This window comes from Lentinus tigrinus (genome assembly GCF_003813185.1).
Source record: "Lentinus tigrinus ALCF2SS1-7 unplaced genomic scaffold L226scaffold_2, whole genome shotgun sequence".
NCBI classification, from domain to species: domain Eukaryota; kingdom Fungi; phylum Basidiomycota; class Agaricomycetes; order Polyporales; family Polyporaceae; genus Lentinus; species Lentinus tigrinus.
This window is the reverse complement of record NW_027137911.1, coordinates 2,073,766-2,100,519: the sequence shown is the minus strand read 5'-3', so window position 1 is coordinate 2,100,519 and position 26,754 is coordinate 2,073,766. Positions and strand designations below refer to the sequence as shown.

At 57.7% G+C, this 26,754-nt stretch overlaps 11 protein-coding genes across 11 annotated transcripts; 6 read left to right on the top strand and 5 right to left on the bottom strand.

The window, feature by feature from the left end:
* Nucleotides 1-842: 842 nt before the first annotated feature.
* L226DRAFT_138074 (amino acid transporter) lies at nt 843-3,365 on the bottom strand. Its single transcript, XM_067672315.1, has 11 exons — nt 3,231-3,365; nt 2,938-3,180; nt 2,796-2,880; nt 2,641-2,734; nt 2,448-2,579; nt 2,229-2,398; nt 2,060-2,170; nt 1,950-2,003; nt 1,442-1,895; nt 1,185-1,387; nt 843-1,110 (listed from the first exon to the last, which is right to left on the bottom strand). Exons 2-11 carry the CDS (start codon nt 3,082-3,084, stop codon nt 914-916), a joined length of 1,647 nt encoding a protein of 548 aa, XP_067542011.1. The 5' UTR covers nt 3,085-3,180; nt 3,231-3,365; the 3' UTR covers nt 843-913.
* On the bottom strand, nt 2,896-3,991 carry L226DRAFT_138078 (uncharacterized protein). The gene is made up of 3 exons (XM_067672316.1): nt 3,669-3,991; nt 3,231-3,607; nt 2,896-3,180 (listed from the first exon to the last, which is right to left on the bottom strand). The coding sequence occupies exons 1-3, from the start codon at nt 3,762-3,764 to the stop codon at nt 3,144-3,146; spliced, it is 510 nt and encodes a 169-aa protein (XP_067542010.1). The 5' UTR covers nt 3,765-3,991; the 3' UTR covers nt 2,896-3,143.
* A 658-nt stretch (nt 3,992-4,649) lies between these two features.
* On the bottom strand, nt 4,650-5,808 carry L226DRAFT_529841 (uncharacterized protein; the record flags this gene model as incomplete). The annotated part of the gene is made up of 3 exons (XM_067679703.1): nt 5,595-5,808; nt 4,734-5,524; nt 4,650-4,685 (listed from the first exon to the last, which is right to left on the bottom strand). Coding segments are annotated over exons 2-3 (680 nt in total), but the record flags the coding sequence as incomplete, so codon positions are not given.
* Nucleotides 5,809-6,072: 264 nt separating this feature from the next.
* On the bottom strand, nt 6,073-8,241 carry L226DRAFT_452730 (amino acid transporter; the record flags this gene model as incomplete). Its single annotated transcript, XM_067675085.1, has 10 exons — nt 6,073-6,245; nt 6,301-6,503; nt 6,557-7,010; nt 7,074-7,127; nt 7,183-7,293; nt 7,353-7,522; nt 7,583-7,714; nt 7,765-7,858; nt 7,919-8,003; nt 8,086-8,241. The coding sequence occupies 10 exons, from the start codon at nt 8,239-8,241 to the stop codon at nt 6,073-6,075; spliced, it is 1,632 nt and encodes a 543-aa protein (XP_067542008.1).
* Nucleotides 8,242-9,279: 1,038 nt separating this feature from the next.
* Nucleotides 9,280-11,636, top strand: L226DRAFT_137923 (glycoside hydrolase/deacetylase). The gene is made up of 12 exons (XM_067672313.1): nt 9,280-9,432; nt 9,493-9,538; nt 9,615-9,699; nt 9,761-9,821; nt 9,886-10,076; nt 10,143-10,164; nt 10,237-10,392; nt 10,490-10,523; nt 10,582-10,637; nt 10,782-10,832; nt 10,914-10,938; nt 11,322-11,636. Exons 1-12 carry the CDS (start codon nt 9,377-9,379, stop codon nt 11,478-11,480), a joined length of 942 nt encoding a protein of 313 aa, XP_067542007.1. The 5' UTR covers nt 9,280-9,376; the 3' UTR covers nt 11,481-11,636.
* Nucleotides 11,637-14,969: 3,333 nt separating this feature from the next.
* On the top strand, nt 14,970-16,269 carry L226DRAFT_566205 (uncharacterized protein; the record flags this gene model as incomplete). Its single annotated transcript, XM_067683877.1, has 2 exons — nt 14,970-15,483; nt 15,551-16,269. The coding sequence occupies 2 exons, from the start codon at nt 14,970-14,972 to the stop codon at nt 16,267-16,269; spliced, it is 1,233 nt and encodes a 410-aa protein (XP_067542006.1).
* A 2,276-nt stretch (nt 16,270-18,545) lies between these two features.
* On the top strand, nt 18,546-19,085 carry L226DRAFT_447385 (uncharacterized protein; the record flags this gene model as incomplete). The annotated part of the gene is made up of 1 exon (XM_067674911.1): nt 18,546-19,085. A coding segment is annotated over one exon (540 nt), but the record flags the coding sequence as incomplete, so codon positions are not given.
* A 217-nt stretch (nt 19,086-19,302) lies between these two features.
* On the top strand, nt 19,303-20,393 carry L226DRAFT_137833 (uncharacterized protein). Its single transcript, XM_067672312.1, has 2 exons — nt 19,303-19,810; nt 19,867-20,393. Exons 1-2 carry the CDS (start codon nt 19,466-19,468, stop codon nt 20,296-20,298), a joined length of 777 nt encoding a protein of 258 aa, XP_067542004.1. The 5' UTR covers nt 19,303-19,465; the 3' UTR covers nt 20,299-20,393.
* On the top strand, nt 20,394-23,056 carry L226DRAFT_137787 (amino acid transporter). The gene is made up of 11 exons (XM_067672311.1): nt 20,394-20,446; nt 20,539-20,693; nt 20,759-20,843; nt 20,923-21,016; nt 21,090-21,221; nt 21,325-21,494; nt 21,562-21,672; nt 21,732-21,785; nt 21,841-22,294; nt 22,390-22,592; nt 22,659-23,056. The coding sequence occupies exons 2-11, from the start codon at nt 20,580-20,582 to the stop codon at nt 22,871-22,873; spliced, it is 1,632 nt and encodes a 543-aa protein (XP_067542003.1). The 5' UTR covers nt 20,394-20,446; nt 20,539-20,579; the 3' UTR covers nt 22,874-23,056.
* Nucleotides 23,057-23,290: 234 nt separating this feature from the next.
* Nucleotides 23,291-24,121, top strand: L226DRAFT_566202 (uncharacterized protein; the record flags this gene model as incomplete). The annotated part of the gene is made up of 2 exons (XM_067683876.1): nt 23,291-23,416; nt 23,495-24,121. 2 exons carry the CDS (start codon nt 23,291-23,293, stop codon nt 24,119-24,121), a joined length of 753 nt encoding a protein of 250 aa, XP_067542002.1.
* Nucleotides 24,122-24,263: 142 nt separating this feature from the next.
* On the bottom strand, nt 24,264-26,400 carry L226DRAFT_529833 (uncharacterized protein). The gene is made up of 3 exons (XM_067679702.1): nt 25,652-26,400; nt 25,391-25,523; nt 24,264-25,324 (listed from the first exon to the last, which is right to left on the bottom strand). The coding sequence occupies exons 1-3, from the start codon at nt 26,138-26,140 to the stop codon at nt 24,480-24,482; spliced, it is 1,467 nt and encodes a 488-aa protein (XP_067542001.1). The 5' UTR covers nt 26,141-26,400; the 3' UTR covers nt 24,264-24,479.
* Between the last annotated feature and the right edge of the window lie 354 nt (nt 26,401-26,754).

Here is a 26,754-nt window from a genome sequence, read left to right as displayed (position 1 = left end):
GTCGTCTCGAGTTGCAGGCTAGTAGCTGCAGCGACGGATCAAGGCCATGCAGCACAGGCTCATGAGCCAAAGCGCACCTGAGCACTCCAGACGGAGATGTTCAAGTAAGCGATGCATCCGAAAGTTACAGGCAGGGGCACCGTGAATGACGGTATGCCTTCGCACATCTCACGGAGGAGTCCGGGTGGTGCCCGTACATGAGCTCAATCCTTCGATCCGAAGTTCACAATTCTCTCAGATCTGTTCTGGAAAAACAAATATCAACGTCCTTCACCTGGAAATACATAGGTCGCTTCAGATCACTCACTCATCCGCCAGTCCAGCGGTGGAAGAACTTCCATTCCTCCAGCAACGTGCACTCACCCTCATGTCATCGCTGATTCGAGTCGTCCTTCTAGCACTGCACCTAGACCATCGAGTCAGGAAATCTTAAAGGAGTAACACGGAAAGAACTGACAGCAAGGCGCCACGCCCGACAGCCTGAGCACCTCGGAAGCGCGGTCCGCGCAGAACGCGCCCATTGCGCCCACGCATGCATCAGCTCCGCGTCCGGGAAGGCACCTCAATGACGCATTACCTTGTTTCGAGTCTCGAACAGGACAACAGGGGGATCGGCCTCTGTAGTCGCACAAGTCGAGGAGGTTGTCCTAATTCTCATCCCCAAGTGAGCCACGCGTGATGAAGATCGGAAGCCATCGAAAGAGACGGACTCCCGCGTGAAGCAGACGAGCCAAGACGCGTGGCTGCGCCCACTGAAGGACTAAGGGTGCGTTGGAGTGTGAAGCGTATCAGGATACACCCTTGAAGACACGGCAACCCTGTCGAACTGAGCACCACGTAGGGCACGGGAAGATCGTTAGATGGACACATATATAATTGCACATCAGTCGTGATGCATGATACATCATGTTGTTCAACATGGGATTACTACAGATCCCTCCTTTTCATCGGTACTCGCTCGCTGCTTCCCGGTCAGCTTCGAGTCACCAGGAGCACCAACGGCATCCGGTGCAATAGTGCGAACGGGGCCCTTGAACCAGTGACGCGCAGAGAAGACCCACGAAAGCGACGCGAACATGAACACTGCCATGAGCACGACGATCGTATAATCTGATCAAGAGAGAGCATCGTTCGTCGTCAGCAACATGCTCACAAGTCGCAAAACCATAGCATTGGACACTCACTCATTGACGACGCTGTCGGGTTGACCCCGGAGGGGAAGAGGAATAGGATGGTGAGGAAGCCCGTCCAGGCGATGGCGATGATGTTGATCGGGGTGGACCACTTCCCTAGGGTGAACGGTCCTGGCTGGAACGCCTTACGCCCGGTCGTGAGTCGGAGGACGATGGGGGTGGCGTAGGACACGTAAAGTGAAATGATGGAGGCCCTGTCAACGACGTCAGCACGAGGAGGGATGACCTAGAACAAGAGATAAACCCACCCAGCCAACGAATTCAGCGCAGAGGTTGAGAACCCAAGTACCGCCAAGATTGCACAGAGCGCCATAACGAGCCACACCGCGTTAACCGGCGTCTTCGTATACGGATGCACTTTCTTCCACCACTCGGACCCAGGCAACGCGTTATCTCTCGAGAACGCAAAGATGACGCGCGATGCGTCCACGCCCTGCGCCGCCCCGGAAGAGTACAGCACAACGATGAGGATACTCCAGACGGCAAGCATCCCATGCTTGCCAAGCACGTTGAGGTAGAGCTGGCCAGCAGGGATCGGGAAGTCTGTCGCAAGGATGGCGGGCACAGACGCAGTGGCGAAGGAGATGGCGATGTATAAGAGCCAGCCGAGCAAGGACGCAGTGCCGACTCCGGTCACGATGGCGATCGGGGCGACACGCGCTGCTCCGGTTGTCTCTTCGGCAAGGTGGGCAGCGGAGTCGTCTGTAGTGTATATCGTCAGCGAATTGAAGTAGCGGACGGAGCTGACAGACCTACAGCCTACCATGCACCACATCGGCGCGTAGAACGAGAGTAGGAATGCCCATCCCTCTGCGACAGTCTGTGGTGAGCAACCGTATGTAGACTATATAATGAAAGAGCCGCACCATTGGCCCAACCAGTGTTGTTCTCGTACATTGTGAACGCCGTGTGTGCAGACACCCTCTGGTCTCCACTGCATACAAGGAGCGATATGGCCAAGGCGATGCAGGTCCCGACTAGACGCGCGAGCTCGATCAGCTTATCGGGTTCCGCATGTACGGGACGTAGACGTACCACTGATGATGACATAGAACACATTGATTCGTGCAAGGATGCCGGTCGCGGACGAACAAACGACCCCATGCGAGAAGAGTAGTGCGAGTGTGATGCCGTATGTCGCCCCCAAGCCTAGATTGATTCCCCCGTCCGAGCCGACACTCAAAGCTGTCACGATGACCTGGGCACTACGCGGAACCGTCAGCACGAGAAAACGGAAGAACTTTATGAACGCACGTCAAGTAATCCGACGAACACATCAGGACGACTTGTCCAGTGACGTTCGCCCAACCGGTGATCCAGCACGCGAGAGGCGCCCAACGTTGCGGAGCGAGGCGCGATGAGAAGTAGTACAAGCCACCGCTCGTACTGCATTCATGTTAAGGCCAGTCAGCTAAAAGTCTTATAGACGGGAAGCGGCGAGACGTACGGCATGGAGGAGGTCAGCTCAGCGATGGACGCCGCCACAGACAGAGTGAGGATACATGGGATGATCCATCCGAAGACCATCCCTACATGTCCTCCTACGCATACAGATCAGTACCAATATTCGTGATCACAGCATAAATGGCTGTAGAGACGCACCTGCTACGAGCGGGAACGGATACGTCACTGTGACCGAGGTCAACGGCGTCAGGATAGAGAGGACGACTGCGAACGACTCAATCAGCTGAACGACCTGCAATCAGCAACTGATGTTAACCTAAACAAAGTCGTCTGCGCGTACCGTGATTTGGCGTTTGAACTCGCTCTTGTAGCCGAGCTCTGCGAGGAGCGCGTCATCGGCGTTCTGGATGGGTGCCGAGCTACTACCGGCCTCCAGGGGAGCTTCCTCCACCTCCACCGTCGGGATCTTCTTCTCATCGGATGCCATCTTGACCGATGAAAGAACTTGCTAGATGAGACGCCAGCTTCGCGTTACGCTACCCATCCCTAGCCTTTAAGCTTCGCAGCTTCAGCGCCAGATAAGCTGCCGGCGTAGTCAGCTGAGTAGCCAGAAGCCCCCATTGACAAGCTTACCGTAATCTCCGCGTGTGGTGCGAGAGGATACGGTCCCCCACCGACCGGAGTTGTGATACATCCACGGAGGCCGCCAGCGAGTCCAGCTGATGATAGCCTGGGAATACCGACGCGAAGACACGGCACAACTTACAACAGGGACTGATAACGGTGGATGAATGGTTTTGAGTACGTTGCGGCGGTCGAGGACAGAACTGGTACTCGGTAAAGTAGATACAGATATCGTAGTACGTCCGTGGCGCCGTTGACATTAACAAGTGTTTCGATTGACGTCGGAGACCCGCTGGGTGCAGATGGGCGCCTGGACTCTCGGTGGTGGCAAAAGCATGATAATTCTCTGGAGTGCTCGATGTACGAGTACATCGTCTCAGACAATTCTAGAGGAAGAAAAGACTGACTCCAGGTAAACCTACGAATCCTTTTGCGCGAAAAACATACCTTCGGAGACCGTTTCCTCTTGCTTTCCCTCCCGGCTTCCTTCTGCAGCCTTTCCCGCGCAGCAGCCCACTCACCGTGCACCAACCCTCCGCGCATGAGTCGCCCTGAAGTCCGCCGCCAACACCTGGAACTCCCAAAGATACGCCCCGCACTGCGACTACTCCAGATCCGCTTCGAGTCGTACGGCCTTCCCAGGAACCGCTGGAAAAGGGTCGATTAAACATGCCTTGTGTCGCCTGCAGCACCAGCGAAAGCCTCTGAGTCTCCGAGCTTGCTGTGTGTTGCGCTGTTCCAGTGGCTATGGTCCAGGTGAGTACCAAGTAAAGATAATGGCTGGCAGGCTCGACTCCAGGCCTTCTGAGTTTGTCTACGACCACGTGTCGGAACAACCGGCACGTGATGTAATGGCCAGCCGATGATTCAGATTATCATTCCGTCCTGAGTAACTGTGAGTTACCTCGACTTGGACCTCCACCTCGCAGGTATTCGCCCCTCAACGTCAACTCGAACAGATGGATGAGCGGGAGTCTCGGATTGGGAGTACTTCTCAGATTATATTCTCGGATCTAATCCCACGCTGCGGTTACTACTACCATTCCGCAATGATGATCTCACGTCCGTTTCCAACCAGTTCTGCACTCTCTTCCTCCTTCTAACTCCATATCACATCCAGTCTTATACGACACGAGCTTCACAGTATGTTGAGCATTACGCCTCTCACACCTCCTGGAGAGACTCGCTTCGCAGAACATCCACGACAACCAGACCCGGCAATACCAGACGACATCTTGCCTGAGATCCTGCGCCAGTAGGGACCCCTGTGGGCCATACTTACTACGGAGAGGTAGGATTAAAAGGCATGGTTCAATACCTTGCATTAGGCACACTGCTACATGATTCGCAGGACTGTATATACGGATATGCGGTGAGGTCCTGGTCGAAAACAAGACGTTAATAACAGTGGGAAGAAACACCTACTTGGACTCACTACTCGATGCGCGCCCGTTTCTTTGGCGGAGTCTATGTTTTTGTCAGATGAGGACGCACTGCCATAGAGCTGATTCCCGTACCTCTGTGGAACTACTTGACTCGTCTCCCGACGCCTCGGCCTCGTCTTGAAGGCCCAAATCTTCCAGAGGATCTTCATCTACATCCATCTTATCCTCTTCAGCAGACTTCTCCTCGTCGGTCTGCGTCGACGTCTCTCCTTTCTCCTGCTTCTCGGCCTTCCTCCTCTCCTTTTTCTCCTTCTTCGCCGCCTTCCTCATGGCCGTCCTCTTCTCTCCCAGCTCCGCGGCCTCCAACACTTTGCGCATGGCGTCCGTGAATTTCTCGTAGTACTCTGCCGCTCGTTTACCCTGTTGTTCCTTGGTTTCCCGCCCCCACAGCTCCCTCATGACCCGGTCCTCCAAGTTCAACTGCACCCCGCTCAGTTTCATCATTTCGTACAACGCGCCGACCATCGCATCGACGCCCTCCGGCCCTTTTCCTACCTTCTCGGCCTCCGCCTCTGTCTCTCTGTCCGACGAGGCAGAGCCAACCTCCGGGCCCGGGTTGACCTCCTCGGCCGCGCTCTGTGCTCTTCGAAGTTCTCTCGCGCGTTCCGAGTCTTCCTGCTGCCGCGCCACACGCCAGAAGTAGTCATACGCCTCGTTGCGGGTCTCTTTGAGCGCCCACAGCTCCTGTTCTCCGTAGCTGTGGAGCAGGTTCGGCATGAATCCCGTACGCTTCAGGAGCGCATTCAAGAACGTCTGCACCAGCGAGTCCAGATCGTCGGCGACGGTCTGCTTGAATGCGATACTGCCACGATCGAACGCGTGGCGGATCCGGCGTGTCGAGACGTAGCGCAGCTTGTCCTAGGAATGTAATGCGTATCTCGTGTGAGTATATAGGGAACATCGTGAGCAGTGGGTTGAGAGAACGTACTGGCGGTGGACCTGGTCTCGCCGGCCTCGGAGGAGGGCGGTCGTACCAAGGTAACGGGGCATATCTCTCTGCACCCGGAAATGATATAAGGTACTTGACGTTGGGCTCTATCCAGATATAATGCTCTTCAGGGTTCCATACCCGGCCACGACCCATGCTGGTCACGGCGGTGTGTTGGAAGAAGACGGTGGGTTGGTCAAAGAGGACGGTGGGTGATAGGAGACGAACAACAAACGCGCAGAAAGAGAGGACAGTTATATAGGCGTCGTGGTGGTTGGCGAAAATGGGGGACAATAGGATCGATCGCAAACCAGGCGTAACAATGAAACGTGGAAAGAACGCGTCCATCGCGATCACGTGCCTCACCGGGTATTCACGCGAAGCAGCTATAGCGCATTGGGTTGAGAGCACCGCTCCTTCGCAATTCTTGGATACAAAATGGCCTTAACTGCATTTACGAATATTGCACCATACACATTCAGGAGCTTTCCATCGATGCCTCCCGTTCATCCACTCTCGTCTTTTTCTTCTCATCATACCCATCCTGCTCCTCGACTGTCCGCACAGGCCCTTTGAACCACTTCCGAGCAGAGAACACCCACGTCAGTGCAGCAAAGAGGAACACCGCCGCGATGATTACAACCGCGTAGTCTGCGAATGGTATGTCAAGCGCTTGCAAAAAGGGGAGCTCGAAGAAAGCACGCACTCATCGTCTCGGCCGTGGGGTGCTCTTCGGGAGGGAACAAGAGAAGAACTGTGATAAAGCTGACCCATGCAACCGCGATAATACCTGTAGGCAGGTACCACTTCCCCAGCGAGAATGGTCCCGGTTGAAGCTTGTTGCGTCCAGAGGTGATGCGCAGGAAGATCGGGGTGACATAGGACGTGTACAATCCAATGACAGCGGAGCTGTGAACGGAGGATCAGTCGCATAGGTTCGAAGCTCAAGGGAAACTGCGTACCCAGCCAGGGAAGACAGCGCAGTCTCGGAGAACCCTAGAAGTCCGCAAAGCCCCGAGAGGAACATAACGAGCCACACTGCGTGTACCGGCGTGCGAGTGTATGGGTGGATTCGCTTCCACCACCTCGAACCGGGGAGCGCGTTATCCCGCGCGAACGCAAATACGACGCGCGACGCGTCGACGCCCTGTGCTGCGCCAGTTACGTACTGCACGACGATGATAAGGCTCCATATCGCGAGCATCCCGCGCTTCCCGAGCACGTCGAGGAAGAGCTGGCCCATGGGCAGCGGCAGGTCGGTGCCTAGCAGGTCCGGCACAGACGCTGTCGCAAAGGACGCAGCGATGAAGAGCAACCACCCCAATGAAGCGGTCGCGCCGACGCCGACGAGGATGGCGATAGGTGCTGCGCGAGCTGCCCCTGCGGTCTCTTCGGAGATGTGCGCTGCGGAGTCGTCTGTGTACAAAGTTAGAACCTTCGTGAGTTCTTGGCGCGTGGAGGTTATCACTACAAACTCACAGCCTGTCAAGGTCCACATGGGCGCTGTGAACGCGAGCAGGAACGCCCATGCATCTGAACGGTGCCAGGGTCAATTCATCGCGGAAGATGGAGTACTGTGTAAACTTACTGTTCCCCCAGCCGGTGTTGTTTTCGTACATGGTGAACGCGGTGCTTGTGGAAACCCTCTGATCGCCGCTGCATACCAGGAGAGCGACAATCGCCGCTATCGTCGTTCCAACTGGGGAGAGATCGTGTATGAAGATAAGATGTGTCAGTCTAAGGCGGGAGATACCTTACCATTGACGATAACATAGAAAATATTGAGGCGGGCAAGCACAGCAGTTGCCGCCGAGCAAACTAATCCATGGGTGAATAGGATAGCCAGCAAGATCCCGAACGTGGGGCCCGCGCCCAGGTTTATCGCGCCATCGGACCCAACGTTCAGCGCGGTCGTGATCATCTGAGCGCTGAAGCAAGACCGACGCACTCAACCTCAATCCGCAGTCTGGACATGCAGGACAGCTCACCATGTAAAGTCAATGGAACAGACCAAGGTGACCTGGCCGGTGACGTTCGCCCATCCGGTGATCCAGCTTGCGAGCGGAGCCCAGCGCGGTGGAGCGAGCTTTGCCGAGAAGTAATACAATCCCGCGCTCGTTCTGCTTATGATGTAAGCCGCCGGCGCATCTTGCAATGTACGAGGACGTACGGCATTGCAGACGTCAACTCCGCAAGGGAAGCTGCTATGGTCATCACGAACAGGCAAGGGATGAGCCAGCCAAAGACCATGCCGACATGTCCGCCTGCGCATGCATGTCAACGTGGGCATGGGCGCGTCCGAGAGGCGGGGACATGAAACGCACCGGAGACGAGGGGGAACGACATCGTTGACGACACAGAGGCCACGACGCCCATGATCGAGAAGGCAAACGCGATTGTTTCAATGAACTGTCATTACGGAAGGTGCAGAGCGTTCAAGGGACGTCAGAAGTGTAAGGCCAATACAGGGAACGCGAACGAGGAGACTCACCGAGAACTCGCGCTTGAATTCGCTCTTGTAGCCTAGCTGAGCGAGCAACGCATCGTCCGCGTGCTTGAGCGCGGTAAGGCCTTCATGGTCATCGTATGCAGGACTGGTAACAGCTTTCGCGGAGGTCGTCACCGTGTGCTTTTCGTCTTCAGACATGGCTGCCCAGAAGTGCCAGTGGTGGATTCGCGAGAAGGAGCGAAGGCGGTCCCGCAGTCGTCTCCCGGCGGGTCGTATCTCATGTCATGCGCGGTGATGCCAGACTTCCGATGTCACTCAGCAGATCTCCGGGACCCGCTGGAAGCTCGTGGTTGCCGGGTTTGTCAGAAGGTCGAGATAATGCCCTGCACTCGGGTGTGAGTTACCGGGGGAAGGATCCTGTGCGGACTTGCACGATGCCAACTGGAGTAGGGCATGAGAAGTCGTCGTCATATGAGTATATCGGGTGGTAGGACTTACGGAAGAGCCTGCGAGCGCGCGATAGGTGGTTGTATGCCCCGGAGACCGTGAGTAGTATTCGGATGTGCTTATCAGCGGCGCCATTCTTGCTATACAAATTGTGGTCGGGCACGTTGGAGGTGATGCTGTCAAGGCTTAAGTAAATTAAAGCATATCGCCATGTTGCGTGGATAGTGCTTAGGATGAGATCTAGGATGGCCGTTACTGTAGTACAAGTCAACCTCACCTCGTCCTCGGTCGTGGCATGTGGTAAGCGCCTGCCCGATCCACAATCTTACTTACCGGAAGTTCCCACGGACTAGAATAAGCCATCCACCTCTGCGGCCACTTGTGCTTGCAGGTTCAACTACAACGTCCAAAGAGCACATTTGTACGCTGTTGTGCACCAGAGCGAAGTTCACAGAAGTGCGAAGAACACTTTACAATGTATAGTATTCCCTCAAGGTCTTCCGGAATTACACGCTCGCTGATTTTGCTGACTATCTCTATATCAGACTCCAGGCCTCGGTAGTAATCGCTATCGTCCATCCTGCAATGAATACAAATGTTCTGCCGGATACACCATCGCCACTACGTATCGAGTCTCTCCCGGAGCCGTCACGTCGCTGCGACGTCAGGCGGCCTGCTCAGAACTCTCGTAGGGGCCACCGTGCGCCACTGCGAAGTGCTGCTTATCGTGGGCATCAGGACCGTTCGGGGCTCCGTCTCCGCATTCGTTCTCATATTACCTATGCATACCTAGCCTGAGCTGAGATCTCGCGGTCTTTTGCTCCTGACAACTCGTTTGTGTATCATCCACGGACCACAGACAACCGACCACGAACAAGGCTCGAAAATGCCGCGCAAGATCCTTATCGGATTCGGAGTCGACGTTGACGCCGTGGCAGGATGGCAAGTTCGTTCTACCCGCGCACTGAACGTTCCCAGCTAACGCTGATGGTTCTCGTCCAGGCTCGGGTCCTACGGGGGTGAAGACTCGCCTCTGGACATATCTAGAGTGGGTCCATGATCCGCTCTGTCGCACGAGGACATGATCTCAACTTGGACTCGGGACGGACGTTCGTGCGTGTCAGGGTGTCTACGCTGGGGAGGTCGGCGTGCCTCGACTGCTCAAGTTGTTCGCAAAGTACAACATCAAGACGACATGGTTCATCCCAGGTGGGAACGCCCCTGCCGTCGTCTTCCCACGTCCGTGACATGCTCAAGTTTTCGCTCACAGGTCACAGCCTCGAGACGTTCCCGGAGCAGATGGCAGCAGTCCGGGACGCCGGGCACGAGATGTGCGTCCCAGTGCGCATATCGAATGCAAGATCCTGTGCTCACCACGCGCTCTACGTACTACAGCGGACTGCACGGATATTCACATGAGAACCCAGTATCGATGACGGTCGAGCAGCAAAAGGACATCCTCGACCACACGTACGCTCTACTCACCAAATTCAACAACGGCGTCCCGCCCAAGGGCAGCGTTGCGCCGTGGTGGGAAACGAGCGCGGAAGGCACCGAGCTGCTGCTCGACAAGGGCATCGAGTATGGTACGTGTCATTGATGCTCATCCCGCGGCATCATCGCCCCTGCGGTTGCTAACGCGTTGTGTCTAGACCACTCGAACATGGCGCACGAGTGAGTGCACGTCCACACTAGGTTGAAGTTGCAACGCCGAACAAGCTGCATCCCTGACGCTGATGCTGGCAGCTCCCAGGCGTTCTACCTCCGGGATGCAGACCTGTGGACCAAGATCGACTACAAGGCAAAGGCCGAGACGTGGATGAAGCCTCTCGTGCGCGGCAAAGAGACAGGTCTCGTCGAGATCCCCGCAAACTGGTACCTTGACGACTTGCCGCCCATGATGTATGTCAGAAGTTCCTCCGTTACAGTCTGCCGTCTGCCGTCTGGCCGTCTGCGAAGGAGGCTGTTGCTCAACCCATGATATTTGACTTGACTCCAGGTTCATCAAGTCCAGCCCCAACTCGCACGGATGGGTATGTCACGCGCTGATGGCGTATTTGAATGCGCAATGACCTCGAACGTATCCCTCAGGTCAACGCTCGCGACGTCGAACAGCTCTGGAAGGATATGTTCACCTATCTGTATAGGTCAGTGCGCATCCTGATCGTACCTCGTATCACGCAAGTCTCAACTACATACGTTCTGCCTGCCTGCCTGCTGCGGTCCGTGGCCGTCGCCGTCCGATCATTCCGCTCTTCTCGGCCTACCTGCACTCGCGCCTGGACCCACAGAGAAGAAGAGAACTTCATCTTCCCCATCACCATCCACCCCGACGTCAGTGGGTACGTACTCCTGATCTACCTACTCTTTGCTTCCTCGCAGCATCCGCTCATCGCGACATCTGCATCTGCACTCACTCATAGTCGGCCCCACGTCCTCCTGATGCTCGTAAGTCCTGCTTCCTCCCGCACCGCATGAGCGCATAGTAGCGCATCGCACAACCTGTACTCATTCTGCACCTTCCCTCCCTTGGCTGCTCCTCCTCCATCCACGTTGCCCGCCCATGATGCTACGGGGTCCACGCGTCCCCATTGCACCCTAACGACGCAACACCCGCCATGGCATCATCGTACCTCGCGCCTCGCCTTGAATCCCGACCTACATCCCACCGCAACCCAATCCTTGCTCCGCATCGGCCTTATGCGGACACGCCACCATCACCCTCCCCCTCCTCCCGCGTTCTCAATCCCACTTGGGCTCTCCAAACCCAAACCCCGCTTTGCACGCCACTCAACACTGCAACCCTCGACGCTCCTGGCTCCCGACCGCAGGAACGCTTCATCGAGTGGGTAAACACACACGAAGACGTACAATGGGCACGCATGATCGACATGGCAGACTCGTTCCGCGCGCGCGTCGCGCCCCCCGCCGGCGCACGCATGCCGCGCGGCTTCAGCTTCGCCGCCCCGCCCGCAGCCACCGATTCGTGAATGCGTCTCAACTTTGGAGGTGAAGTTTGAAGCTTGAGCTGGAGTCTGGAGCCTGGAGACTGGAGACGTACTAGTGCGTGTAAGATGAAACGGTGGATCGATCGATCGCTGCTATGTGTACTGTTCTCTGGCTGTACAATGTACTACATAGTTACTACTCGCTTGGCTGGATGCGCAGAAGGTAGATCGATGACATGTCGGGTCGACCGGGGTCGTTGATCTCAGAAAGGCGCAGCGAGACCGGGACCGGGACCGGGGCGGGGGCGGGACTCGGTGCGATATATGTGGTCTGTGTACGATAATCCAACGGCTCAAGTCCTCAGGGACGGATAGCGCGATTGTCGACGTCGTGCACGATGTTTCTTCAATCTAGCTGTCTTAGTCTTGCAACACTGTTCTGCGGTCCGCGGCAAATATCCCTTTCACGGTCCAGTGAGTAACAGTGAACACGGTGGTGACGTCGCGAACGCTGTCCATTTTAGACTTCGAGCTCAAGCCACCAAGTTCTTCCTACAGCCTGAGAGACGTGCACTTGGAGCTGCTACAGCCTACAGAAGAACAAAAAGTTACGCAATGACAATGTGCATACCCTTCATCTCATCACTCCCTCGAGGACGACGCGACCGGTACCGGAGACCGACGGCGAGGCGCTGCGTAGTGGCATGGACCCAGAGTCAGAGCTGCTTGAGCCTTGGCATCATGTCGCACCTGCGTAGTGCAGTGGGTAAACTGTGGCACGCGGCGAAGCCACCATCAAAGGCCCAAGGCAAAGCTTGATTCAGAGGGCCCGTGTGGAGAGCTAGAAGATGCGGGGAAGCAGAATAAGGATTCTAGCTTCGCGTACTTCTCGGAGGCAGTCCGGCCTCCGAAACGGAGTCCCATCATCCAGGGTGTGGGGCCCGGGGAATATTGGTGCATTGGAGTGTTGGAGTGTGTAGAGTCATTGTTGCTTGATATGGTGTAGGTATAATACGGCTTTTTGCCACCGGGGGGAGGGTTCCTTGAACATCATGAAAGACGCGAATGCGAATTACTGCCGCTATTGTGAACACTGAAAAGACTAAAGTAGGCGCGACAACGCCCAATTGTCAGTGGCCCCGATAGACCTTGGCCATCGATGAGAGTCATGGGCACATACCAAGACAATGGCATGCCTGCGGATTTCAGAATCATTAAGCATCGCAAGGCACGCCCTCGCCCTCGCCCTGTATTTGAAACTGCTGACGACGGTGGCGTACTGGTGGCGTCGTTGCGATGCCGCATCCTCCCCAGTAAGCTGAGACTGGGGCTTTTGCATGCGGCATCCTCGCGTCCCGGCTCCGGCCCGAGGTCGCCGTGATGCTCTAAGTACCGCATACATGCATACATGCATACTCATAAGTATGTGGTGGATACATTCAGGATGCAGCATCTCCTCGGGTCTCTGACGCGACGCGACACCGTGCACGAATGCATGACCCGCTCTCGGCCCCCGCGGCACGTCGTAAGTATGTACGAGTACATTCGGGCGCCGGACCGCCCGACACGGCCAGTCGACTCGACACCGACTCCGAAGTGCAACGTTGAACTCTGATTCTGCAGTACCATGGCCATGGAAGTTCCTGCACGCCGAACAATGAACAATGAACAATAATGAACACGTACTATGCAGGTAGTACGTCCGCTGCCGGCCATCTCGAGTTGCGGAACCGGCCGACGGCCGACGTAGACGACGCACTAATCCGCGTCGAGTATCCATCTCTTCCACGTGCCTGGGGCCTCAGATGATTATGTAGTAGAAGGGGGAAGGGGGAAGGGGGAACAGCAGCGGTGCACAGCAGAAGCCCTGCGAGACGATCATTTCGGAGAACTGCGAAGATTTTGAAGAGGGGCTACATAGTCTAGTACTGTAATGGAGACGGTAGAGGTGAGTCGGAGTGATAGAGGTGATTCGCGGTCGTTGGATTGCTGGGAGGTTCTCACCGTCGGTCGTTAATGATGATTCCTGGCTCCTGGCTGAGGCCTGATACATAATTGATTCCCTGGAGTAAGGGGAGAATCAGAGATACGCTAGTCGCGCGACCTGCGTCGGTAGTCAGACGGTCGTGACTGTTGATGTGCGCTTGGATACTACTGCTCAGTGCTGACGTTGCGATTACGCCTTGCAAGTGTCGGTGTTGCTTGCTCGTCCGTATCATCGACCCAAGTGAGCGATGAGTCACGAATCATGATGATGTTACGGCCGGTGTCCCTGGAAGCAGGCTGGGGCATCGAGGACGACCGGGAACCCTTCTAGAAAGGAGCGCGGAGATCAGATCTTGGGGTTTGGGATCAAGATCAAGCGAAATCAAACCGTAGAAGTGGACGTGGTGCTGTGTGCTTGAACCACCACGGCTTCAACTCCTTTGTTGGTGTCGCGCGCGAGCGAGGTGGGTTGGTTGTCGCCGTTCGGGGCTGGTGTTGCTATGCCTCGTGAGATGGGGAGATGGGGGAGACAAAGGCGGATGTAATGAACAACGTGCGAGAAGAGGGTGGGCGGTCGGCAAGCGGCCTCCTCGTGCATCACGAACGGAGGGAATTGACAGGTCTGCCTTGTCCGTCGTCCTTGTCGTTGTCCTTGCGTCTTTGTCCGTGGATGTGCATGTATCAGATGGCGACCGACGGCGTGATAAGCCTTGCTACGGCTCCGAGTGTCCTGGACTCCCTGGAGTGCCTCGTGAACGCGGTGCACGGATTGAACAAGAGGACAAAAACGTCCAGGCAGGACGACAAGTGAACGAAGTGCTTAGTGAACATCGCGACATTAACCCAACCGTGGTGGTCGGCTGGCAGGCAGATTTCTAGCGGGCGTGATCACAGTCGCCGCGACGGTCGGGTAAAAAGCCTGAGAATAGACTCAGAGTGCCGGCCACGTTTGATTGTGCGGGAACCGGTGCTCGCTCAGGCTGGTCTCGCTGTGCAGAGGGCCAGCAGTCGAGAGAGAGCTCGTCTCGGCCAGACGGGGTGGCCGCTGCCGCGCCGACTGCGGGACGGCGGTGGCGGCGGTGGCGGCCGGAGTGATATATGACGCGCCGGGTGCGGGCGGCGAGGCGTCGGTGGCTTGCAGACAGCAACGAGCACAACAGCCTGAACTGTAGCACACAACATGCATCGACGGAGGGGTTGGGAGGAGCTGGGACGAAAGACGTAAGCCAGGGCTGCGAGCCGAGACAATCTCGATTGCCGTGGGAAAGCAGGGGAGAAGGCGAGTCCGGATATGGCAGGAGGAGAGAGGTGAGACGGAGCGGAAAAGCACGCCCATCAAAGCGCGAAAGTGGCGGTCGGGGGGACGTGACGGGGCCATGGCGGTTCCAGTCTGTCATTCCTTCACAACAAGTCCAACATGCGTCCCCTCAATAAAGCCGCAACCGTTCTCGTCCGCCAGCCTGCCCGGCGCCCAGTCTCCTTCGTCTTATCCCTTTCCTCCACCGCAAGGTCCAGAGCCCGACCACGCCTCTTCCTCAGCTTGCGATGGCCGCCACTTTGTCTTCTCCTCCTTCCAACGCTTACACCGTGCCATCGCTGAAGTATTACTTCACCCCTGCTACCTTCAAGGAAGTCGGACACTCGCGTTCGCGCCCAGGCTCGTCCTCATCCAACTCAAGTTATGGCAACTCCGCGTCTTCAAGCACGCTTCAGAGTACTGCCCTTACCAGTCCTTCCTCGGACTACGTCATTTCCCCGAGCTCAGCGACACTCTCGCCCTCGGCCATCCAAGACTCTCCTGGTCTCCATAGGTTAAGCAGACCCCTGCCAACTCCGCCTACCACTCCTCAGTCATGTCGTGCCTCCTTGCCTCCTCGTCCTCTCCCTGATCCTCCTCTCCATCGGACGCGCTCGACCCAGCACTTCCGCGCCGACCCTCTTCCAACCCCGCCCGCATCTGGCTCTCAGACCCCTCCTCCGGGCCGAGTTGCATCCTCGTCAGCACTGCCCACACCCCCAGCAGAAGCTGGGCCTTCCACTCCGCGAAAGACTCCCTCTTGTGAGTACTGATCGTCCTTACTAACCCCGTCACAAGTAGTAATAGCTGACACAACTCCGCCAAACAGCTTCCCCCCGCCGTACCGTCGCAACGCCAGGGTCCACGGACAGACCATCTATCCGCCTCGACATCCCCGCAACCCAGACCGCTTCCCTGTCAGCATACCTCGCCACGCCAACGCCGCTCTCGCCCATCGCGTTCAACCTCCCCGGCCCGCGCGACCTCCGCCGCCGGCGCGAAGAGGAGCTCGACCGCCGTATGAAGGAGCTCGGGTTCGTCGAGTCGCCTCGGTCTCCGAGGGAGAACGCCGTGCCCAGCCCCGACGCGGGGCCCTCCCAGTGCCAGTGCCAGTGCCAGTCCCCGTCGCACGACCGCAAGTTCTCCATCTCGAGCGTCGAGACGGACGAAGACCGCGACGTCGTCCTGCTCGTAGACCACGACGAGTCCGACGCGGAGCACGAATACGAACGCCCCCCGACACGGAGCCAGTCGCGTGCAGCGATGCTCACGCTCTTCGGGGACGTCGAGGACACCACGGACACGGACAACACCGACTCGGCGGCCTGCCCATGGCACCTCGCGCCCGTGGCGGAGCGCGACGCCGAGGCGCTCTCGGGCACGGGCACGGGCATCCGCGTGGACGTGGAGGTCGAGGTGGTGACGAAGGAGGCGGTCGCGCGCACGAAGCGGCGGTTCAGCCGGAAGTGGATACGCGAGCGCAAGGGGAAGCGGTGGACGGAGCAGGACTTTTCGGAGGTCATTGCGCAGTTGCGCAAGTTGCGGTGAGGCTGGGCGCCGTGCCGCCGTTTGGAGTGAAGGTGTGGGGGTGTGAGGGTGTGAGGGTGTGAGGGTGTGAGGGGGTTTGTTATGTTAACCTTGCCCTTGGAGGTACGTCATGCGTCATGCGTTCGCGTACTGTACGCACTGGAATCGGTGGCTGACGGCGTTTGCGTATCCCCGTATAGGTGTCCGTCATCGAGTACTGAGTATCGAGTACTGAGTACTGAGTGCTGAGTGCTTCTTACCGAGTATTCATTCCAATTAATTCAGACCTGGGTCGTTCTGCAGTCCCCCTCAACGTGTACTATATTATTATGATTTACACATCTACGTACGCGTCTTGTTTCCTACTTTCACATCCATCATCGCCATCGTCTCTGGCTCCGCTCATTCTGTGTACCATATTCACTCAACATCGTCGCTCGAACCCTCGAACCCTCACCCCTCTTCGCATCGCCGTCAGCACCCAGCACCCAGCACCCAGCATCCATCCCCCACGCGCACCTAGGTTACATGGCGGCCTCTAGACGGGTACAGGTTGTCTACTTACTTATAATCATCATACATCGCACCGTTAAGTATTGTTACTTGTATACTCACGAGTCGCCCTCCAGCTGCCAGTAGCTCGGTGCTCGCTCGCATTCAAGACACACGCCTCCTTGCCTGGGCCTGCTTTGAGGTACTGTACATACGTTACTGACCAGGTCGTCCGCGAACGTAGTACGTACTGCATGCACCCGCCTCGCGAGTCGCCGCTCCGAGACAAGAGCATCTGCATAGTGCACTTGTGCACTTGTCCGCGATGCGCATTGCGCGCGTTTGGGCTCTGAATCTCAAGCTCTCAAAGTTCGCCACCAGGAACCAGGGACCCTCCCACCTCACACGGCGGGCACCGCCCCCGGAAGCTGCAGCGGAAAATGTTCATGTAATCCTCGACTGAGCTCAGCTGCCACAAAGTTACTGCCAATATTTCAATGGTCTGAGAATGGGACCTTTGAGTGCATTCAGAACGACAATTTGGGGCACCAGAAAGGATACCTTTCACAGTGAACTTCAGCGATACCGAAAAGAAAGCCTATCCGGGCTTTTTCCAGTGCCCGAAAAGTTTCGCTTGAAAGGTAACCTTTGTGTCAGCTATCTGGTGACCTAAAAGCTGGCTGACGCCTGAAATCTTGATAGAATCCCCATAAAAGGTCACCTTTGTCCGGGTATCATTTCCTGCCTCCAGAAATTTAAGTGAAGGATAGCCTTTCTCGCACCATTCCGGCGACCACATGTTTCCGGACAAAGGTGTCCTTTTCTGCCACTCTAAACGACGGTCATAGTAAGATGTAAGGTCGCATTATTGGGACATCAGAATGTTGTCCTAAATTTCGCGGCAGCTAGGCTCAGTCGAGGATTACCTGAACATTTCTCGCCGCCACTTCTGGGGCGGTGCCCGCCGTGTCAGTCACCCCCAAACAATTATCAAGTACCTCCGATCGCTCGCTTGGGCTTGGAACGCGTACCGGTAAGTACTAGTGCGCGATCGCTGTCCTCCGCGGCTCGCGAGCTGCGGGGAGTGGCGGCCGTCGGGACTCGGGACTCGGGATCTTTGAGCCCTCTAGGCTCTGAATCTATTGCAAGCGAGGCGGGCCGCGGGGCGGTGTTCGAGTGTCGCGAATCGCGATGATTGTTTCCCCGTGCCCGTTAGATTACAGCTGAGCTTACTACATGGGACGACGACTCGCGCCGGTGAGTCTTTTTGTCTTTGTCTTCCGCTCCTCCGCGTGTGCCCTGACGTGTACTAAGCTGAGACTCAGAGCGCCCCCTGGGGCCCTAACTTGAAAGAAGTGCGCCATCATCTCAAAGTTAGTAAAAAGATAGATAGGCGAGCCTTGGCTGCGGTTGCATCTGAATCGGGCCGCGCGCGCGTCGACGCGTCGCGTTCGCGTTCGCGTGACGGGACGCGTCGGTGTCACGTACGCGTCTGTCACGTGCTGGTGTACTCGGCGACCGGTCCGCTGAGGACTCGAGAGACTGCGATCTTCGCGTGGTGGAAACGCGAGTAGCGAGGACTTGGCTTCCTACCGCCTACTTACCGCCTACTACGCCGTTGCTCTTTCTCTAGTCGAGTCGAAGGCAAACCTTTATCAGTTTCTGTTCTTCCGCTCTTGGCTCCACTGGCTCCACTGCACGCACCCCAGCCACGTACCCTGGAATCCATGGCCACCACCACGACTAACGCAGCGAACCCCAGCCCGATCTCTCAGGCTCGCACCGGATCGCTGGGCCCACCGAACATCCCGCTCGCATACCGCCTCTTCTTCCTCTACATCGAGCCCATCTCCGCCCTCGTCGGCGCGTTCTACGCAGGCTGGCTGCCCGCGCAGTACCTTGCTTACCTCGCATACCTCTCCTCCTCTCCCTCCACTTCTACCTCCTCTCCCTCCTTATCCTCCTCTCCCACCTCCTCCGCCTCCATGCCCCCGAACGTGAACCCTGACACGCCCACGCTGATCTCACTGCAACAGCTCGCGAACCTCTACCTCCTCTTCGCGATCAACGAGCACTGCGTCCTGTCCTCGACGAACTCGCTGCGCACGTGGCGCACGCTGCTCGCCGGGCTGCTTCTGGCGGATTTCGGACACTTGGTCACGATGGTGCCCATGGCGCGGTCGCTGGGAGAGGGCGCGGGCGCGGGAGGGGGAGGGGGATGGTGGGGATGGTGGGAGGTGTTTGGGCGGTTCTGGGGGTGGGACGCGATGCTGTGGGGGAGTGTGGGGTTTGTGTATGTGGGTGCGTCGATGCGGATGGCGTTCTTGCTTGGGGTGGGGTTGGGAGGGCGGGGCAATGATGACGGTGGGCGGGTCGTGGGTGGGAAGAAGGATGAGTGAACTGTGATGTCGATGGATCGACGAGGCTTGCTTGCCACTTGCAAGTCACAGGTGTTAAAGGTACGTTTTGGCACACCTCATTGATCTCCCCACCCGTGCGTGCTGTGTCACCCTCCGACTGCTAGTTGGCTTGGGCTGATAAATGCGGCCGCCAGTATGCGTATATGCCATGCCCTAGCTGCTCTACAGTGCCGCGGAATAGAATGCTTTGGATGCCGGGGCTAGTAACAACAATCGCAGGTGGACGTAGCTCGGAGATAGCTGGAGGGTCTCTCGATACTCCTCGGACCCGGCTTGAAAGTTCGCGCTAAACCTGACGATAGATCATGAGTATGTCCGTCATCCCCATGTTCACCGTACGCCGGACGCTCGCACCAGGTGTAGTGCCTACATATCTTGCTCACTTAGACTCTCTCCACCTCGTGGCCATGGTGTATCTCAACGTATGCATATATGCAGCCGCCCATGCATCTGTTGAGCTGCTTGCTCCATGCGTCCATGCGCATATGTCAACCAGTAGACGGCTCGACGTGAACTTATTAGACGGCCCGCGACCGTCACGGTGGTCTGGTTTGGATAATCTCGGGCACTTTTTCCTGCGTCTCCCTCCGCTGCTTCCATGCATGCGTTTCGCTGGGTACCTGTCGCTGGGTCCTGAGAGCGCGTCGACGGTGAGGGTCTCCTCCTCAGATCGGTAGAGTTGTGTTACTAACGAACTGTAATACAGGTCGCATGCACACCGCTCCTCAGAAGTGACGAGGTCTCTGACTCTAGCCACCTCGTACGTCCCTCAGACCTCAGGCTCGCCCGACCTACAGTACATGCACTGCTCCTCACCCGGCGGCCCCGCGCAATCGGTCACTTGAGCTTCTGCTTCTCCCAGAGCCTATCTGTCTTCCTCGCAGGCTCAATGATACAGCTCCCCAACAAGACTTCCACAGAAGAAGCCTCCAGAGTTACGGCCTCACGCGGACCGCACGAGGTCTGCGTATGTCCGTCCGCAGGAGGCGAATCACGCTGCTCCATAGCACTTATGCGTCCACATCGTCTCAAGATCTCAAGTGGAGCGCACAGAGCTGGGGTCACTCGTCGAGAGTCGAACGCTGCGCCGAAGACTAGAAGACTAGAAGGAATCAGTGGTCCGTTGGCACCGGGATGAGGAGTTAAGATAGCGAGCAGCGTAGGTATTGCGGTAATCTTATTTTGCTCCAGTGCTCGCCCGCGCGCTCTTCAGACTCGTGCTGAACGCAACCGCAAGCGCAAATACAATGCGCTGAGGCGGGAAGGCATATAGATCGCGGTTCAAGGTTGGTTGGGTCCAAGCTCCAAGCTTCGCGTTTCCCCGTCCCCCCGTTCCCTCCCGTTCATCACTCTGAACCTCACGCTGGAATGTCTACAGAGAAGCAGCTCGAATCCGAAGGGACACAGCCTGAAAGCGTAATGCTGGAGGAGCTCGGACGCGACGCCGACGGAAACCTCGCCGCGATCAAGCGTGCGGACAATGTCCTGCTCGCAAAGCTGGGCTATCGGAGCGTGTTCGTCCGCGAATTGTCGGTGCGTCCATGTCCATGTCCACAACTTACGATACCTGCTGACGTCGAGTTGCTTGCCGTCCTCAGCTCTTGGAGCTGACGTTTTTCGTGTTTTCCGTCATGGGCACGCTGGGATCGGTCTCGGTGGAGATGTCGTTTCCCCTTGTCGCTGGTGCGTCGGCTATTTTTCTTCCAGGCCCAACGACGCAGCATGGTCGAGCTGACACGAACACGAACACCGTTGTACACAGGCGGGCATGTCGGGATGGTATTCGGATGGATCATCCCCTGCTTCTTCGCCATGACCGTCGCGTGCTCTCTCGCAGAGCTCACTTCCGCAATGCCGTGCGTACTCACTCTGTTCCGTTCCTACCTTCATCCGAGTCCCTCTCTGAGAACCAGGACTACCTCCCTGCAGGACTAGTGGAGGGCTTTACTATTTCTCGGCGAAGCTCGCCCCGCGGCGATGGGCTCCGCTGGCGAGCTGGATCACCGGATGGGCGAACATCACGGGGCAGGTCGTCCTCATGGCGTCCATCGACTACACTCTGTGAGTCCGGGCTGCCTGTCTCCTCATCTCATCTCATCACATTTCCCATCTCCGAGTTCGAAAGCAAAGCGGCAACTCACGTACGCCTTTTGTGGTTGGGCAGGGCACAAACGATTGCGACTGCAGTGAACGTTGGCTCCGACGGCGCGATCATCTTGGAACCGGGACCGACGTTCGGGATCACCGTGCTCCTGCTTGTGTTGCATGGGGTTGTGTGCTCCACCGCCACTGCCGTACTCGCCCGCCTCAACGTCTACTACGCGATCCTCAACAGTACGTTACCTGTCTCAGACTGGATCAGGTTGAGTGTTTATTGATGTGACTCTGTCGCGACTCGCAGTCGGCAGCTCCATTGCGGTCATCGTCGCACTCCTCGTCTGTAGCGGGGAGAACAGAGTGTCGACAAAGACCGCGTTCACGAAGTTCGAGAACAACACGGGCTGGGCTAACAGTGCGTTCAGCCAGTAACCCTGTCGCACGGCGAGCGCGCTGACACAGCGCTCTTCCCAGATGGCTTCGCCTTCCTGCTCTCATTCTACGCCCCGATGTGGACCTTCACAGGCTGTGAGTCCGTCTCCCTCTGCACTACGCTCATAATCCCGACTATATGCGTACCCAGACGACTGCGCAGCCCACCTCTCCGAAGAGACAACAGGCGCATCGCGCGTCGCCCCAATCGCCATGGTCGCCGGGGTCGGCGTAACAGCGCTCTCCGGCTGGCTCCTCTTCATCGCCGTCTCCTTCGCGACCGCGTCCATCCCGGACGTCATCGCGGCGGACTTCCCGATGCCCATGGGCAAAGTGTACCTCGACGTGCTCGGGAAGCGCGGGATGCTCACCGTGTGGAGCCTCGTCATCCTCGCGGGCTGGGTCGGGGGCGCGGCGCAGGGCGTCGATGCGTCGCGCGTTGTGTTCGCGTTCGCGAGGGATAATGCGCTCCCGGGGTCGAGGTGGTGGAAGCGGGTCCATCCGGGCACGGGTACGCCTGTTTGTGCGGTGTGGCTTGTTATGGCTTTGTGTGTGGTGTGCTCGTTGGTGGGGTTCTCTGCGACCGCGCTGTCGTCCCTTGCTGGGTACGTCGTGTCTTCCTGGTGTGGGTTCTTGGTGAAGGGGATTGCGACTGAGTACTAAGTACTGAATACTGATCGGGGCGTCTGTCCGCTCGCAGGTCATCCGTCATAGCACTGTACATTTCGTACGTTACGCCGATCGTCCTGCGGGTCACTTCGGGAAGGAAGACGTTCAAGCCGGGCCCGTTCTCGCTCGGGAGGTGGTCCGTGACCTCTGGGATCATCGCGATCGCTTGGGTCAGCTTCTTCATGGTCATCTTCATGTTTCCTCCCGGGGCACATCCGACGGCTGAGACGATGAGTGCGTACCGTATCTCTGTGCGAGTTTTCTTTTCCTGCTACGTTCACTCACTTTTGCTCGATTCAGACTACACTGTCGTGATCATCATGGGCGTGTTTGTCTTCGCGTCCCTGTCCTGGGTCCTCTCGGCGCACAGATGGTTCCGAGGACCGGTGCGCACGGTCGATGACTCGGACAGCAGCCACTCTGCTGCCAGCGATGTCGGTAGAATCAAGGAGAAGGGCGGCACAACGATCGAAGAGCGCGAAGTATCTCTGGAGAGCCCGGGATCCGAGTTGTAACTGCGTGCCACGTGGGTGCGAGCTGTGGAGTTGACTACCAGAATGTTAGAGTGTATGTTCAAGTGCCTCCGTGTGTCGGGTGGATTGCCGTGGCCTCAACCGGTAGGTATTCACTGACAGCCCTCAGGTCATCCTCCCGCAAGGTCGCTCCCACACGCGAACATCATCTACGCCACAAGTTAGATATCCCTTGTATAAGTACATGGCTTCTCCCAAGGAGGCGCGTTCTAATGCGCTGCTCCGAGCGAGACATACTCCCGGTCAGGCAATCCGTCCACGTGAGCAACTTGCTTCCGTGCTTCCTTGTTAGCTCTGATCTAGAGTTCAAGCAATCGCGATAGGGCACTTGCTCTGCACCGTCTTGCAATTTGCGACTGCTGCTCGTCTGCTCTCTCTTTTGCCCTCCCTCCGTCCGCCATGAGCTACGAGATTTACCCCGACCGGATTGTCACCCACTATCGCGACTTCACCCTCGCCAGACCTCTCGACAAGAACGGGAAACCCGTCCCATCGGACGACTTCTACAAGTGTCCCATGCCCCGAGTACGTCCTCCTCTCGTCTCCTGCGCAACAGTGCCAACCACAGGATGCTCACGCTCTCGATCTCGCGACGGCGTTCAGGACAAGATGCTCTTCGCGCCCACATTCCAGATCGTGAACCTCTTCGACCCGATGCCCGCAGAGCCCACGCTCGCCAACGACCTCTCCTCCTTCACCCAAGTCTTCCTGCACACCCTCCTCGTGCAGCGCAAGCTCGCGGGCGCGATCAGGCTCCCCGAGCTCGCCATGTACCGCAAGATGCTCGCGACGGACCCGCTCGAGCTGCGCGAGCACCGCTTCGGCCAGGTCCGCGACGCCAAGGACGTCATCCGGTACTACGACGGCTGGACAACCCCGCGCCCGCAGACCGCGCGGGCGGAGGCGGCGCGGAGCGCGCGGTTCGGGGACATGGTCTCGGTCATGAAGCACCTCACGTTTGTGCTGGAGTGTAACTACTTCCAGGGCAACCGGAACCGGTTCCCGGACCGATGGGCGTTGTATGAGGGCGACCCGAAGAAGACCGAGGAGGAGTACGAGCATTATATGGGTGCCTTTGCGAATTTGGCGGAGGACTATGAGGAGGTGCAGGCGAAGATCAAGGCGAGACTGGATGAGCAGCTGCTGGAGCGCCTCAGGAGGTACGAGGAGAAGAGCCAGAAAGCTGAGATAAAGGCTGATGAGGGCGAGAGAGAGCCTGAGCCGGCGTGAGGTATGGTGTTCCCTCGTCGCCCATCGTCTCTGCTTGTTTCACGCATACGCTTACTCCCAGGTCTGTTCGTCCTCCCCAAAGGGGCTCTATCTTGGGAGAAATCGCTGCGTATGCCCTTTTCCGATGTCTTCAAGCTAGTCAAGTCCCACATCCATACGCTCTCTCATTCGTGTAAATACGCTGGCACGACGCGCGTATATCATGTGACCGCGTTCCTCGTTTAGCCTCGTAGTCGTACACAACTTTACCTCGGCCGCAGTGCTCTCTACGAACCAAGATCGTTAGCGCGGCACAGAGCACTGTATCCTACGACACTAAATCCTACATTACGATGACAATTTGTCATGCCTCACTCTTCTATTTGTTGATCCTCGACCGCCAGGAAGGCTGGTCAGTTGCAGCTCCCTCCCCATCCTCTTCCGAAGAGGTTGAATCGTCACCGTCATCACTCGTCTCCCCACCCCTAATGACCATACGCGCCATCGCCTCGTACGCCTCATCCTCGCGACTCTCCTCGTCCTCCTCGTCCTCATCCTCGTCCTCGTCCTCGCTATCCTCACGAGCCCCACCCCGCCCCCACCCCGCCACCCGGTCGACCATCCGCGCATTATGCCTCACAGCCAGCAAATGCTCCGACACGAGCTTCCGATGCGCCCTCGCCCTCTTCTCCTTCTCCTCAAGCAGCCTCATCCGCGCCCGAACACACGCCGCGCGCGCATCCACCGCACGCGCGAATGCCGCCCGCTCCGCCTCCGTCCCGTGTTCGCCGAGGAACGCGTCGAGCCGGTCCTGGTCCATCCGCGGGTCGCCCATGAACACGAACCCCGGCGCCTGCGGGACAGGCAGTGGGGGGAGAGGGGGGATGTCGCGCGCGGGGACGATGTTGGACGCGAGCCCTGGGGTGCGCAGCGGGTTGAGGAAGAACGGGAGCGGCTGGTCGGTGCCGAGGACCGTCGCGCGGAAGCGCTCGATCAGGCGGCGGTCTTGTTCTGCGTTGCCGGTCGAGATGAACCCTGGGGGCAGCGCGGAGGGCGGGAGGCTGGCGACGAAGTCTTTGGAGAGGGAAGGGCGCGCGGCGCCGGCGGAGGAGGGGACGTCGTGGGGCGGGATGCGCCGGCCGTAGGCGATGTAGTCCCAGTCGCCTTCGACATGGGCGCGCTCCCATTCGTACTCGCCGGTGGGCTCCATGAGGGCCTTGTCTCCTGATGTACGTATGGGTATGGTTGTGTCAGTGGTAGTGAGATAGACGAATGCGGTGAAGGACTTACCGAGTCCGCCGTTGTGGAACCACCAGCCGTTGTCGTGCAGCTTGCGGCGGTCCTCGACTTCGAAGTGTTTTCCTTCTCGAAGAAGATTACACTCGCCTCGGTGGTATGCAGGCTTCCAGTCGTCCTTCTGGCACTATGAGAGCGTCAGATAAGGGACTCTCTTCGGGAGAAGCGCGTATATGCTTATGAGACAATAGCGTGTGGCGCGGCAATTCTCCATGCAATAGGGTGTGGCGAGATGAACTGAAGACGAGTACGCACCTTCGTAGAGCAATAATACCTGCTCTTGCACCCACTACACCGCAGGAATCGCGGTCCCAACTGCGTCTCCCACCTCCCGCACCGAGCACACGCATACATCAGCTCATCATCGGGCACCAGCACCTCCACGAGCGCACACAATCCCAACGGGTGGTCATCCGGGTACGCCTCCAGCACCTCCACGGGCGCACGCCCCTCCCGATCGCGCATGCTCACCAAATCGTCCATGATCCTGTTGCCGAAGTTGCCCCCAACGGCGAAGACGTGTCGCCCAGCGGCGGAGCGCGCGCCGACAGAGCTCGGGTCCCCAGGAGTGATTGTGTTGAGGCAGCGGGCGACGCGGAGCATGGGGATGCCTTCTGGGCGCGCGCTGACGAGGAACCAGGAGGCGTGGTTGCGTCCGATGGCGACGGCGGTGTTGTCGTCCTTTCTGTCGGGGAAGGAGAAGATCCGGAAGGGGACGTGGGCGGTGGCGGGCGCGGAGGCCATGGTGGTGGTAGAGAGTCAAGCTTCAAGCTTCAAGATACAAGATGCAGGAGCGGTTGAGAGGCAAGCTGAGATGTGGGAGGCGTGGGGTTGGATTGAGAGAAGTTCAAGCACCGCAGTTGCGCCCGGGCCACGATGCAGTCGCAAAGGCCATTTGTTTCTTCATGTTGTGATATCTGAGCATAAAAGATCGCCCAATGACTCTCGTAAACTCGCAGAACATCCGTGTGAGATGACGAGGATGAAGCTGAGGACGATGGCGGGATACAGGGATGTGAACAAGGACGCAACAAGGACGAATCGCCGTCTTTCTTTCAGAGCGTCTGGCTCCCCGGGCCGATCCTCTGAGCTCGCACACTTTACGGAACATGGCGATGTTCTTTTTGGTTGCACTGATGTGGGTGTTCTCTGCTCGGAAGAGGTTCAAAGGGCTTGTGCGGACAGTCCAGGAGCTGGATGGGTACGGCGAGAAGAAAGAGAAAGAGGTACCAGTGGAAGAATAGGGAGGCATCATCGATAGAAAGTCACTCCTGAATGCTGTATGGTGCGATCATCACAATTGCGATCAAGGTCGTTTTATAGCTCGAGTCCGAGTACTGCAAAGGAGCGTTGCTCTC